Here is a 14,991-nt window from a genome sequence, read left to right as displayed (position 1 = left end):
TTTCTTCACTTATAAAAGAGAAAATAATTTTCAAAGCATAGCAGCCTCAGAAGATAATACACTGTCTGATCTAGAATATACACTGTTACGATACTGGTTTTTGAGGAATAAGTATGACCCTGAATTTGTAATATCATGAATGTGAAGGAGAGTCTGCTCTGTAGGCTTCTAACAAATGCTTATTGAACTCATTCAGAGATGAAAGACAGGTGAAGGAAAACTTGAATCATCCTTATATGTCTTGAGGATGATAAGACACTAAGTACTTCAAGTACAGGGTGGGGAGAAAGTCTTAGGACATAAGCTACAAAGAAATGAAATTACATAATGTGGGGAAAGAAAAGCCAAGAGGTGATTTTATGAGACTTTAAATGAAGGGCAAGCCAGAAGTTAGCACGTACCATTGCTGAAAACGGTTTAAAAGGCACAGAGCCATTTATAAAATGCTTTATCTATTTATATAAAAGTGATACTCAGAGCCTTATTATTCAATAGACTTTTGCGGTGATTGCCAAAGGAATACATATTTTTTAATAGAAAGTTTCGAAACCACTAAAAAGAACAAAGCAAGTAATAACATATAATTCTAGTGCCCTAATGTTAACATTTTAGCTCTGTTCACTTACTCATCTGTTCATCCATCCATCTATCCATCCACCCATCTTTTCTTTTTTTTAATGGAGCTGAAATTAAGCCATATGTTGTTGTGTAAGCTGCTGTGTTTTGCACAGAACCTAAATGGAGATGAATTCTAGTGTGAGGGATTTAGGTTAGCTATTTGTAGTAAGAAGAAAGTGTCTGATGTGCTTTATCAATGAGTTATTGAGGGAAAGTGCGATATTTTCTTCTCTGGCAGTCTTAAAATATAACAGGATAAACTCTCATCTCGTTGATGGCAAGGGCATGACCCTGCTTTACTGCCCTGTTATTCTCTGATATGTGGACAAAACCTGAGAGTGCTTTTCTGAAGACTTCTCCCAAAAGTGGCAGAAAGAAATATTGGTTAGAATATGATGTAAGAGACTTTTATTAATCCCTCACCTACATTTGCCTTCAGGACTGAGGTCTGGAGAGTTCATCTCTCCCAAGAGTGTGAGACTGTTCAACTTTTCATTTCTCAATATTAAAATCACTGTAAAATTCTATTCTGACTAATCCAGAATAAAGACGGGAAAGATTAGTGTCACCAAGATATAGTTTTCCATGAGCAAATCATTTTAAATAGGCTTAAATCTAAGAGGTAAAAACTGCTTAGACTGAAGGAATTTATGTCAGATTGGATGGGATAACTCGTGTGTGTGTGTGTGTGTGTGTGTGGTGGAGGAAAGAGAGGGAGAGAGGGGAGCTGTATGCATGATCTAAATGTAGAGGCTGCTGCTATTAGCGAGGTCTGATTAAGAGGTTTTAATAACCATTTTGACCAAAATGACAGTTTGTTGGATCCAGTGTTTTCTCAGATTTTTTTTTTTTGTTTTGTTTCAGTGCGTGTTCTCATGTATCATGCATATAAACACATGCCAACTATATATACAGGAGACTTGGCTCTCATTTCCTTTCCACAGAGATGTAAGGTTGGGAATATGTTTTCTTTGTTGAATAGTTTTGATTACAAAGAAATTGAATTAATTCATCTAACAAATGCTTATTGAACTCATTCAGTGTAAGCACTGTGCTGAAAATGGGGAATAGGAGATTGTCTAAAAGCATCAAGGAATGGCAATAAGCATTTTAGTCAGTGGTGCAGATGTGACTATTAATCTATACCTGGTACTTGGTGTCCTCAGAAGAGAAGCCTCCTTTACCTTCAGGGTAAAGCCTAAACTCCTCAACCTGAGACCATTTGCAATCTTGTCTTCACTTATCCTTTCAGCCTCATATCCTAGCATCTCCCACATCCATCTTATGCTCCCGCCATTTCTATAGGAAGAATTTTTCAAACCCCATGCCATGTACTGGGCATTTTTAGATAACTTATGGCTCCTCAGACATCCTCTCTTCCTTCATGCCTCCTTACCTGGATCCTTGCGGTTTTCCTGTAACGGAGTGTTTCATCTCCAGTTGCTGATACTCTCCCACTTATCTGTTTGTCTTTTCCACTAGCCAATGAGATCCTGGAGGAGAGAGACCATCTCCTTCTCTGTGGACCTCTAGCAGTCAGTATGGTGCTTAGCATATAGTAGCCATGCAGTCAGTGTGTTGAACAAATAAATGAATGAGGCAAAGTTAAGTGTAATCCAAATCTCTAGTGGTGATAAACTCCCTTAGCTTTTGTTTATTTAGGAAAGTCTTAATTTCTCTTTCGTTTTTGAAGGATAGTTTTTCTGGATATAGTATTTTAATGTTGTAGGTTTTTTTTTAATTTCAGTATTTTGAATATGTCATTGCATTTACTTCTGGCCTGCAAAGTTTCTGCCAAGGAATCTACTGAAAATCTTATAGGAGCTTAATGTGATGAGTTGCTTTTCTCTTACTGCTTTCAAGATTCTCCCTTTTCTTCTGTGACTTTTGACAGTGTGATTATGTGTCTTGGTGTGAGTCTTTTTGAATTTATCCTAGTTGAAGTTCATTGAGCTTTTTCAATTTGTATGCCAATTTCCTCCCCAAATTTCGGGAATTTTCAGCCATTATTTCTTCAAATAGATACTCTACTTCTTTCTCACTCTCTTCTCGATTTGAGATTCCCATAATGTGGATAATGATCTGTTTGATGATGTCTTAGGCTCTCTTGACTTTTCTTTATTCTTTTTTTTTTTTTTTTTTTTGGTCCCTGACTTAATAATTTCAAATAACCTGTCTTTAAGTTTGCCAGTTCTTTCTTTTGCTTGATCGAGTCTGCTGTTGAATGAACCCCTCTAGTGAATTGTTTTTTAGTTCCATTATTGTATTTTTCAACTCTGGAATTTCTGCTTGGTTCTCATTTTTAGTTTCTCTTTGTTGATAGTCTCATTTTGTTCCAGCATTTTATTTTTCTTGGTTCCTTTAGTTGTCTGTTTTAGTTCATGGAGTATTTTAATATGGTTATTTCAAGTTCTTTATGAGGTAATTCATAAATCTCTGTTTCTTTCTAGAGATTTGTTTCTTTGATTCGGCCATGTTTCCTTGTTCCTTTGCATACATTGTGATCTTTTGTTGAGGTTTGGGTACATAAAAAACAACCACTTCTCATAGACTTATGGACTGGCTTCATACAGGGAAGACCTTCACTGATCAGCCTAGCTTGAGATTCCAGGGGCCTCTCAAACCTTTTTGGGGGATGCATCTTCTCTGGGTTTGTGTGTAATTTCCCAGTTATAGAGGACTGCCTCTGTTTTCAAGAACCCATGATCTTTTGTAACCCTTGGTGGCTGTCTCAGGTACTTGCAGGCTCTTTAGTGTAACAAGCCACCATGCTTGCTTTTGAGAGTATATTGCCATTTCCTTTAGCACTCTGAGTCATGCCTCTCTTAAAGACAGAATGTTGGATGCACAGTTAGCGCTTTTCTGTCCCTCCTGAGGAAGAGGCCAGAAGTTGGGAGTTTTTTCTTGATTGTGTTACATGATGCTGGGTGGGAAGCACCTATCATGGGTAAAAGCAACAAACTTTCTTATCTGTTTTGATGTGGCTCTTCTTGGCTTTGCACTCACCTGGGTGGTGCTACTTCTTGAGGGAGTTCTCACAAAGGCACTTTGGTTTATATATTGTTCTTACGTCATTGTCTCTGGGGGTAACGAGGGCTTGGGACTTTCTATTCGGCCATCTTATATCACTTTTAAGTGTAATGTAACTCTCCGTTTTACAAAATGAAGATAATTGATATAATTTTGGTAATTAAAATTGGTAGAGATAGTGACATATCTCTTCTGTCTCACCCCCTTCTCCAATTGAGGAATGCAAAAGTCATTCCAGGTTTCTGGTTTTCCAGTCTTGTCTCTATCTGACTTTCTTTAGTAATAGTAGCTAACATTTAATAAATACTTACATGTCGGGAACTCTTCATATTCCTGTGATGTGTGATAACTCATTTACTTGCAACAGTAGTTGTAAGAGAAAGATACTATGGTTGTTCCCATTTTACATGTAAGGAAACCAAGTTAGAGAGAGTCTAAATAATTTACCTAAGGTCATATCATTGATAATTACCTCAGACTCAATTTTAAAAAGAGATTTTGCAGCATGAAATGAATATTCTTTAATTTAAATAAGACTGTTGTGAATATTATATAAACTATAAATTACTTTTAACAAAACTTCTTATAACAGGCAGTTATTGAATAATTATGGATATTATTTTGTACTGATTATAAGTGGTAATTATGCAGCTAGAAATGTCTGTAGTTTATGTATCCAACCATAGAATGACATCAAAGATGTGTTTTTTTGATTTTTGGTGTTTTTTTCTTTGCAGGACAGAGTTCATTCAAAGAGGCAGAATTTCAATCACAGGAGCTGGATTTCTCAACTGCATTCTAGAAACTTTTGCCAGCACATTCTTAAGACAGGGAGCCCAGAAGGTAACCTTATTTCTGCTTTGAACCAGTATTAATTTTAAAAAACTATAAGAGTTCCAATAGGGTTATTGAATAAGACTCATGAACAGACATAATGAGAAAAACATAGTTAATAAATATATGCAAAAATAATTACCATCAAAATTATTACATAAACCAAAATCAAAGTAAAACTAAAGTGCAATTTATGGCTCATTAAATTGAAAATATGCTAATGAAAAGTATGTGAAAATTTGAAGCACACTTACAATCTAATTAAAAGAAATAATCAGAATGAATAATAATGTATAGTATGGTGACAACTATTTAATAAAAAAGATAATGATAGTTAATATTTATTGGGCACTTACTATGTACTACTGACTGCTAAAAGAATTTGTATTTATTATTTCATTTAATCCTCACAAACCTTTGAAGGAGCTATTACTGTTGTCCTAATATTATAAATGAGGAAAATACAGAGACCCCAATTGTCCCTTCTTGTAGTTTTCAAACTCTATTCTCAAGGGAGCTTAGGCTTCCATCAAAGTGATTCAGAAGTCACATTGGTGTTCTAAGGTCCTGTGCACCCTATTTTAAGTAGAGCTGTTCCATTTTAATCTGTCTTCTATGGCATTCATTATGACATTTATATCTTCTATTTTCTTGCCTTAATAGCATTATTTTAAAAACATCTTTATGGCAAAACCCATTTCTTATGCATCTTTATGTGCTTATTGCAGTGCTGAGTATAGAGCGGTTGCTCCAAAGTGTTTTATTATTGTTATTAATTGTGATGATAATTATACTCACTTATTTCTAGATTTTACTCAGGACTTTGGTATAAGTTACCTCATGTTGTTTTGTGGGATAGAGTTAACCACTGGTCTAAAAAGCTATTGTTATGACTCTCAGAGACTTCTGGGTAATGGACCCTTGTTTTCGTTTTTGTAAGTCTAGGTTTAAGGATGAACCTGTACTAGGAGGCATTCATCTGGGAGACTGAGGGCAGTGAATGAATATTCAGTACTGTTTTGTATACTATAGACCTACTGTTGAGATTGATGACATGTTTTTGAGGTGGTTCCTGGCACATATTCAGACTGGTCCAGCCTCTTTAAATCTGGACTTGAAGGGAGTAGTTGAACTTCCAGAAGATCTGATGTCACCTTCACTCACTCAGATATTATTGCAGATTTTCTGTTATATTGCAATTTATGCATTTGTAAAAACTCCCATGTTCTGCAGCATTGCACTCTAAAAATAGTGGAACTGATGAGAAAAGTAATTTTCTTGCCATGTTTCTTACTGAGTTGACTTCTTGTGCATCCTTTAAACTCTGTATGATAATAGTAATAAATTGAATATAATTTTTTGCAATATAGGTGTATTAACTAGAAGTATGGGATGTTTTTGGGGGAAGGTATAACATTTAGCTGAAGTAGGGTTCAAAGTTAGTGTTCCCTATCATCAAGTTGATTGCAAATGTTCATTTATAAAAACCATTCTTGTAGGCCATATAAAAACAGGTGGTGGGCTGGATTTCGTTTGTAGGGTATAGTTTGCTAACCCCTACTTCAGATAAAATTATTTCATTAACGGAGGTGAGTCTGTATTTGACTCATTGATTAATCTGATGAATCTAATAATGAGTTTTTTTTTTTTTTTTTGAGAAAGAGTCTCACTCTGTCACCCAGACTGGAGTGCAGTGGCGCAATCTTGGCTTACTACAGCCTCTGCCTCCTGGGTTCCAGTGATTCTCCTGCCTCAGTCTCCCAGGTAGCTGGGATTATAGGCATGCACCACTACGCCTGGCTAATTTTTGTATTTTTAGTAGAGACAGGGTTTCACCATGTTGGCCAGGCTAATCTTGAACTCCTCATGTCAGGTGATCTGCCCTCCTTGGCCTTCCAAAGTGCTACAATTAGAGGTGTGAGCCACTGTGCCCGGCCTCTAATAATGAGGTTTTAATCGTACAAGTTATATACATTCTGATCCTGTAAGATGCACAAAGTGAAATTTTTATTCCCATTTTATTAATGAGAACGAGAATTCCTATTTTATTAATGAGAAATGACTTGACTTAAAAGATAAGTATACTTGATATGTGGTAACTGCTTTCCTGCCTTCCTTCCTTTTTTTACAAATATATATTGAGCACCTGCTTTGCACTAGGCACTGTGCTAAGTGTAGACTAAATGTGTTTCTTTTCTTCTTCTTTTTTTTTTTTTTTGAGATGGAATTTCGTTCTAGTTGCCCAGGCTGGAGTGCAATGACACGATCTTGGCTCATTGCAACCTCTGCCTCCTGGGTTCAAGCAATTCTCCTGCTTCAGCCTCCCTAGTAACTGGGATTACAGGCTTTTGCCACCATGCCTGGCTAATTTTGTGTTTTTAGTAGAGACAGGGTTTTTCCATGTTGGTCAGGCTGGTCTCGAATTCCCGACCTCAGGTGATCCACCCGCCTCGACCTCCCAAGGCTAAATGTGCTTCTTCAAGGTCACAGAACTAGCAAAGGGTGGAGTCTGAACTCAAATCCCCATCTTTTTTTCATTAAGAGTTTCCTCTTGCCACTTTATTGTGCAGCGCTTAGATGAATGAAGTGACATTCTTGCCTGCCTAGCATCACTAACTTCAGTAATACATTTGTTCATTAGATGAATTTGTGTTGTGGTCTTACTCCCTTTGGATTTATTAGGACTATTTGGTTGTGAGTAACAGAAACCACTTCAGGCTAGCTCATTTTAAGGGTACAAGGGTGGTGAGACTGGCAGGCTTCAGAAAGGTCTCTACTGGGAGCTGAACGCTGCTAGGAATCCAAGTAGTATTCCTTCTTCAGCTCTTGTCTGTAAGACTATGTGTCTGTTTTATTCCACTCTTCCTGTGTAGTCTGATTTTCTCTGCTCCCCAGGCTATATAATGGGACATGGGCCTCCACTGTCAAGTGTACAAATTATATATTAATAGAATTCTCACTAATAATAAAATGGCTTATTTGTTTTCTTTATTAATTCTTTGGGAGGGACTCTTGTTGGCCTCCCATAGGTCAGGTACCACCAGGAAGGTAGAAGCCAGGTTGTCCAGTTATGGCTTATCCTGTGCCATGACCACATGGACCAGGGTTGGGGGCCACTTCTCAGGAAAAGGGGTTGTAGGGGGATATATACTCCCCCAAATTTCTGGCATGATCCCACAGTTGATTCTATTTTCCTTGATGGCAGAGAGGTGGCTTTATTCATCTTAATCTTTATTCCCTCCTCCCAAACTGTAGTACCAAACTGTAGTACCTTAGACAGTAGTCAGTCTATTCGTGTGGGAATGAGTAGAAAGAAGTCAAATGCACAGGGAGGTTTACAGTTGGTTTCTGATGAATATTATCTGGAAATAATCAGGTGACTTCAACTTCTTAAAGTGATCCCTTTTTATTCTCTTTTATTATGCTCAGAAGTAAGAATATATTTTTCCTGCGAGCTTTTGCCATTTCTGACTTTACTTTTTCTTTTTGAAGAGGCCACATTTAATTAGCTTTTTGATTTTAGGAGCCATTTATGCTTAAGTGTCTTTTTTCTTTTATCCAAGTGGTCGTGTTTTCCAGTATTGCCTGACTTCTGATAAACCTTCACAGCTAAGCCTGCATAAATGGTGTCTGTGGAAGTCACCATGAGAGTGTTTTAGGTGACTTTATTTTCACTTTAGGACTTATCCCTGAGTCTTTTTAGTAGTGGTAATGATGGGATCTGATATCTACTTTTTTCCAGAAAAATCAAAACTAGGTACTTACAAACTTTATATTTTTATGTTTGTAAATTAAAAGCTGACTTTAGCTAGGGATTCCCAAGCTGAGGTCATACGTATTCTGTGCCTCTGAGGACTGGCTCAATTGCTTTTTTCTTCTTCCTTCATCACTCTTAAAGGGAGGTAACTTGGAATTTGAGAGCCTTTGTGTTACAAATGCTGACTTTTTACACAACATTCAGACCTTCCGTCCTCCTGGAGTGGAAATCTGTGGGCAGAAGAACCAGGATTTCCTTTTGGCAGTCAAGTTGACAGATGTGTCCCCGAAACAGGAGTGGTTCTGAACTTACAGCCCACTGGACTTGCTCTCCTCACCTTTGTGACCCAGCACAAGTCACTTTGGCCCTCCCTATTCTAATTGTCTGCAAAATGGAGGTTTTAATGTTCCCACAGATATGTGTGAAAACTAAGTTAGACAGCTTTCTTTAAGTTGGTAAACACAGGTCAAATACAAAAAATATGTTTTAGTTTTCAAGAATTAAAAAAAGTTACTGCCACATACTTCAACATATTTTCTTTTTATGGTTATATATACTTTTTTCTCCCCTTCAAACTCATGTAAACACATTTAGACAACTAGATTTTAAGTTCACTTCCACCAGCACTTTTTGGGTGTCACCTATGTGCCAGGAATTGGGCCAAATGCTGGAGACACAAGTAAGAATTAAGACATAATTCACAAGATAGAGATTGTGCCTTAAGCAGCTTTACTTCTGGGACATCTAGCTCAGGGCGGAAAGCAGGACAGACAATGAATGAACATCTGCTGATGCAGAAAATTTGTTGAGCCTTTCTTGGTGTTCAGTGCCAGCACTATGATCAGTGCAGAGAAGCATATTAAAATAACAGCTAGTGCTTATAAGAGCTTAGTAGATGCCAAGCACTGTCCTTGGCATGCATTACCTTATCTGATTCTCTGGATAACATAATGAGATAGGAATTGTTATTCTCATTTTATGCCTAGGAAAACTGAGGTCCTAAGTGGCAAAGCCGTTTTCTCAAGGTCATGGAATCATTAAGTGGTGAACCTGGGATTTGAACCTAAGCCTGTCTGACCTCAGAGTGCTCTTGATCACTGTAGCACAGTGCTATATCCATGATCTATGTACTTAAGCCACCTGCGTTGGGCAAGAGTGAGGCGATGTGGTGCAAAGTAACGATGGAGGAATGCAAGAGTAGGGAGCTCAGTTACAGGGAAGAACTTGGAATGGGCCAGAGTAATGGGGCCATGCTACTTGAAACAGCCTTTGAGGGGCAAGAGACTATCCTCCCTGCTGTTCAGAGGTGCCAGCATCTGTTGTCCACACTACAGTTGGCCTAAATTCCACAGTGCTATGCAGGTTAAGACTGTGTTAGCTGACATTTCTCCCATTTTTACTGTAATGACATCCTTTTTTGCTTTTCTATTTACTGCAGATGTATTGTGTTATTTGCTTTGAAAATATCTTTGTATTAAAAAATAATATTAAAAGTTAATTTTTTCTTGTGGCAAAATACACACAGCATAAAAATTACCATTTTTAACAATTTTTAAGTGTTCAGTTCAGTGGCATTAAGTACACTCACATTGTGCAGCTGTCACCACCATCCATCTCCAGAACTTTGTTCCTCTTCCCAAACAGGAGCTTGTTAGCTGCAACTTCCCATTGCATTCACCTCCCAGCCCTTGGCAACCACCATTCTACTTTTTGTCTCTATGAAACTTGGCTAGTTTAGTGTATGTCATATAAATAAAATCATATAGTATTTATCTTTTTTGGACTGGCATTATTTTACTTAGCATATGTTTTCAATGTTCATCTATATTGTAGCATGAGTCAGAATTGCCTTTTTTATGAGGCTGAATAATATTTCACTGTTTGTATATATCACATTTTGTTTATCTAGTCATCTGATATGGTTTGGCTGTGTTCCCATCCAAATCTTACCTTGAATTGTAGTAATCCCCATGTGTCAAGGGTGGGGCCAAGTGGAGATAATTGAATCATGGGGGATGCTTTCCCCATACTGTTCTCGTGGTAGTGAATAAGTCTCATGAGATCTGATGGTTTTATAAATGGCAGTTACCCTGCACAAGCTCTCTTGCCTGCCTCCATGTGAGACATGTCTTGCTTCTCATTCACCTTCTGCCATGATTATGAGGCCTCCCTAGACATGTGGAACTGTGAATCAATTAAGCCTCTTGCCTTTATAAATTACCCAGTCTCAGGTATGTCTTTATTAGCAGTATGAAAACAGACATCATCCATTGGTGGATTCTTGGGTTACTTCTTCCTTTTGGCTATTGTGAATAATACTGCTATAAACATGGGTATGTAAATATCTGTTTGAGTCCCTGCTTTCAATTCTTTCGGGGATATATATATATATATATATATATACACACACACACACCCAGAAATGAAATTGCTGGACTAATTATATGTTTAATATTTTGAGGACCCATTTAAAAGTTTTTTTTTAAAGGTTAATATTTTATTTTTAATTGACAAATTATAATTCTATATATTTATGGGGTACATGTTTATGTATGTATATATATATATAAACATAAATATATATCTAAACACATTGTGTGTGTGTGTATATATATACACACACACACATATATGTATATATACATATATGCACACACGCATATACACACACACAATGTGTAATGACTAATTCAAGCTTATTAAAATATCCATCACCTTACATATTTAACATTTTTTGTGGTGAGATCATTTGGAGTTTACTCTTAATAATTTTGAAATTTATAATATATATTTATTAACTGTAGTCAACATGTTACACAGTAGATCTCAAAAAACTTATTCCTCTTGTCTAACCAAAACTTTATGCCTTTTGGACAACATCTTCACGTTCTGTCTCACCAGCCTCTGATAACCACCATTCTATGCTCTACTTCTATGAGTTTAACTTTTTTAGATTTTACATATGAGGTATTTGTCCTTCTGTGCCTTGATTATTTTAGTTAACATAATGTTCTCCAGGTTTATCCATATTGTCACAAATGACAGAGCTTGCTTCTTTTTAAGGCTGACTAGTACTCCATTGTGTATATTTATTATATTTTCTTTATCCTTTTATCTGTTGATAGACACTTAGGTTGATTCCATATCTAGGCTATTGTGAATAATGCTGCAGTAAACATGATAGTGCAGCTGTCTCTTCGACATACTGATTCCAAATTCTTTGGATATATACCCAGAAGTGGGATTGCGGGATCATATGGTAGGTCTATTTTTAGTTTTTTGAGTAACTTTTATATAGTTTTCTATAACGGCTGTACTAATTTACATTTCCACTAACAGTGTACGAGGATATCCTTTTCTCCACATTCTCACCAACACTTTTTATCTTTCATCTTTTTGATAACAGCCATTGTAACAAATATGAGGTGATCCCATTGTGGTTTTAATTTACATTTCTCTAATGATTGGTGATGGGTCAGCTTTTTTTTTTTTTTTTTTTTTTTTTGATATGTATACCTGTTGCCCATTTGTATGTATTCTATTGGGAAATAGCTATCAGGTTCTTTGCCCATTTCTTAATGGGTTGTTTTCTTGCTATTGAGTTGTTTGAATCCCCGATATGTTCTGGATATGAATCCCTTATCAGATGTATGATTTGTAGATACTTTCTTTAAGTTTGCAGGATGTGTCTTCATTAATTGTTTCCTTTGCTGTGCATAAGCTATTTAGTTTAATGTAAATCTTATTTGTTGGTTTTTGCTTTTGTTCCCTGTGCTTTTTGGGGTCAAATCCAAAAAATCATTGCCCAGACCAATGTCATGGATTTTTTCCCCTTTTATTTCCCTCTAGTATTTTTATATGACAACATGATCTTCAGTTCTTATGTTTAAGTCTTTAGCTCATTTTGAGTTGATTTTTGTATATGGTGTGAGATACAGGTCCAATTTTATTATTTTTTTGTGGATATTCAGTATTCCTAGCACCATTTATTGAAGACACTGGTTTTTCCCTATTGTGTGTCTTTGGCATCTTTAGTGAAAATCAATTGACTGTAAATGTGCAGGTTCATTTCTGGACTCTCTATTCTGTTCCATTATTCAGTGTGTCTGTTTTTATGCCAGTATTGTGCTGTTTTGATTACTATAGGTTTGTAGTATATTTTGAAATGAGGTAATGTGATGCTTCCAGCTTTGTTCTTTTTACTCAAGATTACTTTGGTTATTTGAGGACTTTTGTGGTTCCATGTGAATTTTAGAATTTTTTATTGTATTTTTGTGGAAAATGTCATTGGAATATTGCTAGAAATTGCATTGAATCTGTAGATTGCTTTGGGTATTATGGATAAGTTAACAATATTCTTTCAAACTATCTTTCTATTTATTTGTGTCTTCAGTTTTGTCAATGTTTTATATTTTTCAGTGTAGAGATCTTTTTCCACCTTGGTTAAATTTATTCCTAAGTTTTTTTTTTTTTAAATTTTTTATTTTTTTGGTAACTGCTATAAATGAGACTGACTTCTTGATTTTTTTTCAGCTAGTCTGTTAGTGTATAGAAATGACACTGATTTTTGTAGGTTGATTTTTGTACCTACATCTTAACTGAATTCATTTATCACTCCAAACAGTTTTTTGGTGGAGTCTTTAGGGTTTTATATACAAGATCATGTTGTCAGCAAACAGAGGTGATTTTACTTCTTCCTTTTCTACGTGGATGCCTTTTATTTCTTTCTCTTGCCTAATCATGCTAGAAAAACTCCCAGTACTATATTGAGTAGAAGTGGTGAGAGTGGGCCACTTTTTTTGAGATAGTTATCTATCTATGTGCATGACAGCAATGGGGTGTACCATTTCTGTGAATTTTTCTCAGTTCTATACAGAAGAATGAGTACTATATATATATATGTATATACTCTTGGTCAGTGAGCATTTGTGAGTGTGCCATACAGTGTGTTCCTCAATCAGAGAGGCATTCGCTTATCTCTTTACTCTGCGTTCATCCCTCTCAGCTTTGAGTTCATGTGCTGTTGGACAGTTTTGACCCATAGTGACCAATAGAAGATAGTATGCCGGAAGTGCCAAAAACATGCTGAAGACAAGTATTTGCTTATCTCAAGTCATGCTAAAATATGTAGTTAGTAGTTAGTTTTTAACATGCCATGAGATAAGTAAGTACATTCAGAAAGGAGATCAAGGAGATAAAGTTCTGAAGGAAAACAGTGGTTGGTGGAAATCTGGGACACATGAAAGTCTTCATATACATTTCTGCAGCCTTGGGAAATGGCCCAACCACTGTGTGAAGCAGAGCTGGAAGACACCCAGGCCAGAGTCAAGTCATGATCTCAGACCTCAGGTATCCAAAGAGAAGGAAACAGAGACATCACTGATGCTCTGCAGGTGCTCACCACTTTGGGAGGGCTTTCCTTAGGTCAGTGTTTCTCAACCCTTTTTTCATTATCACTCCTTTCAGTAGCCTTTTTGGTAATTTCCCCCTAATTGCTCTTCTCACCTTGAAATTTTAAGACCACTGATATACTGCTTATTTGTTTGTGTACTGTATTATGTTTAATTTATACATAAAAAGTGAAGATAGCTGGGTGTGGTGGCTCATGCCTGGAATCCCAGCACTTTGGGAGGCTGAGGCGGGAGGATCACTTGAGCTCAGGACTTTGAGACCAGCATAGACAAAATAGGGAGATCTCATCTCTACAGAAAACCAAAACAATTAGCTGGGCATGGTGGTGCCTACCTGTAATCTCAGCTGCTCTGGAGGCTGAGGTGAGAGGATCTTTTTGAGCCCGGGAGATAAAGACTGCAGTGAACTGTGATGGTGCCACTGCACTCCAGCCTGGGCGACAGTGAGACCCTTTGCCAAAAAAAAAAAAAAGACATTTTTCAGCCTCCCAAACAAATTGTTGCATCTTTTCAGTATTGGCCTGTTGAGAAAGCATGCCAAATACTATTTTGGGCATACTATTTAGGGGAGCTTTTGTCTCTACCCCTCCAAATTGAAGTAAAAAATTGCTAGCTCCCCACTCCAAAAAAAATTTCAAACCCCAAATTTCCAAACCCATATCAAAAGAATGTTTTGGTGAACCCCCATATAGTTGCTTACAAATTCCACGTTTTGCTTCTCTGGGGAGGCTTAGGAGATAATATGGGTGATAACAGTCTTGTTATGCAAGCATTCTTTTTTTAGCCCAGTTTGTCTGAGTGTTTAGAGAGTACTACAAGTGCTGTGGAAATGCAGAGCTCTCATTATGCAATTGCATGGATGTGTGTTTTTTTTTTTAAGTTTGTGAAATACATTTTCAATGTGTGATGAAATAATTTGTTATTTCAGCCACTCTCCTGGCAAGGCCCCATTATTAGCTCCATCATTATTCTTATTGTGTTGATCAGGAGGCTGAATCAGCGAGAGATTGAATTCAACAGTGTGTGAAATATTTGTCACTGAAACAATGTGGGCAAGTCAAACAATTTGAACATCACTTTGAAGAAGGTCTGGCCTAGACATACTACAACTAAAGAAATCAGAATATGCTGTTTCCTTGTGGTGTATGCTTGTTATTTTAGCCTTATAAAAATCCATTTTAGTAGTTGGAGATAATGTCCTGGGACTCAAGAAAAGAATGGAGATAGGCTGGGCGCGGTGGCTCAAGCCTGTAATCCCAGCACTTTGGGAGGCCGAGGCGGGTGGATCACGAGGTCAAGAGATCGAGACCATCCTGGTCAACATGGTGAAACCCCGTCTCT

General features: G+C 36.9%; 1 protein-coding gene across 3 annotated transcripts in view; it reads left to right on the top strand.

Moving 5' to 3' along the window:
• PRELID2 (PRELI domain containing 2) overlaps positions 1-14,991 on the top strand; it is a 300,771-nt gene that overhangs the window by 45,233 nt on the left and 240,547 nt on the right. For all 3 annotated transcript variants that reach the window (XM_017532304.2, XM_017532306.2, XM_017532302.2), the window contains one exon: positions 4,386-4,491. In XM_017532304.2, the coding sequence (XP_017387793.1) occupies positions 4,386-4,491 (106 nt within the window). The remainder of the gene's footprint in view (positions 1-4,385; positions 4,492-14,991) is intronic.

The sequence above is a fragment of the Cebus imitator genome, unplaced genomic scaffold (assembly GCF_001604975.1).
Source record: "Cebus imitator isolate Cc_AM_T3 unplaced genomic scaffold, Cebus_imitator-1.0 Scaffold76, whole genome shotgun sequence".
Taxonomy (NCBI): Eukaryota; Metazoa; Chordata; class Mammalia; order Primates; family Cebidae; genus Cebus; species Cebus imitator.
This window is presented reverse-complemented; position numbering and strand designations above follow the sequence as displayed.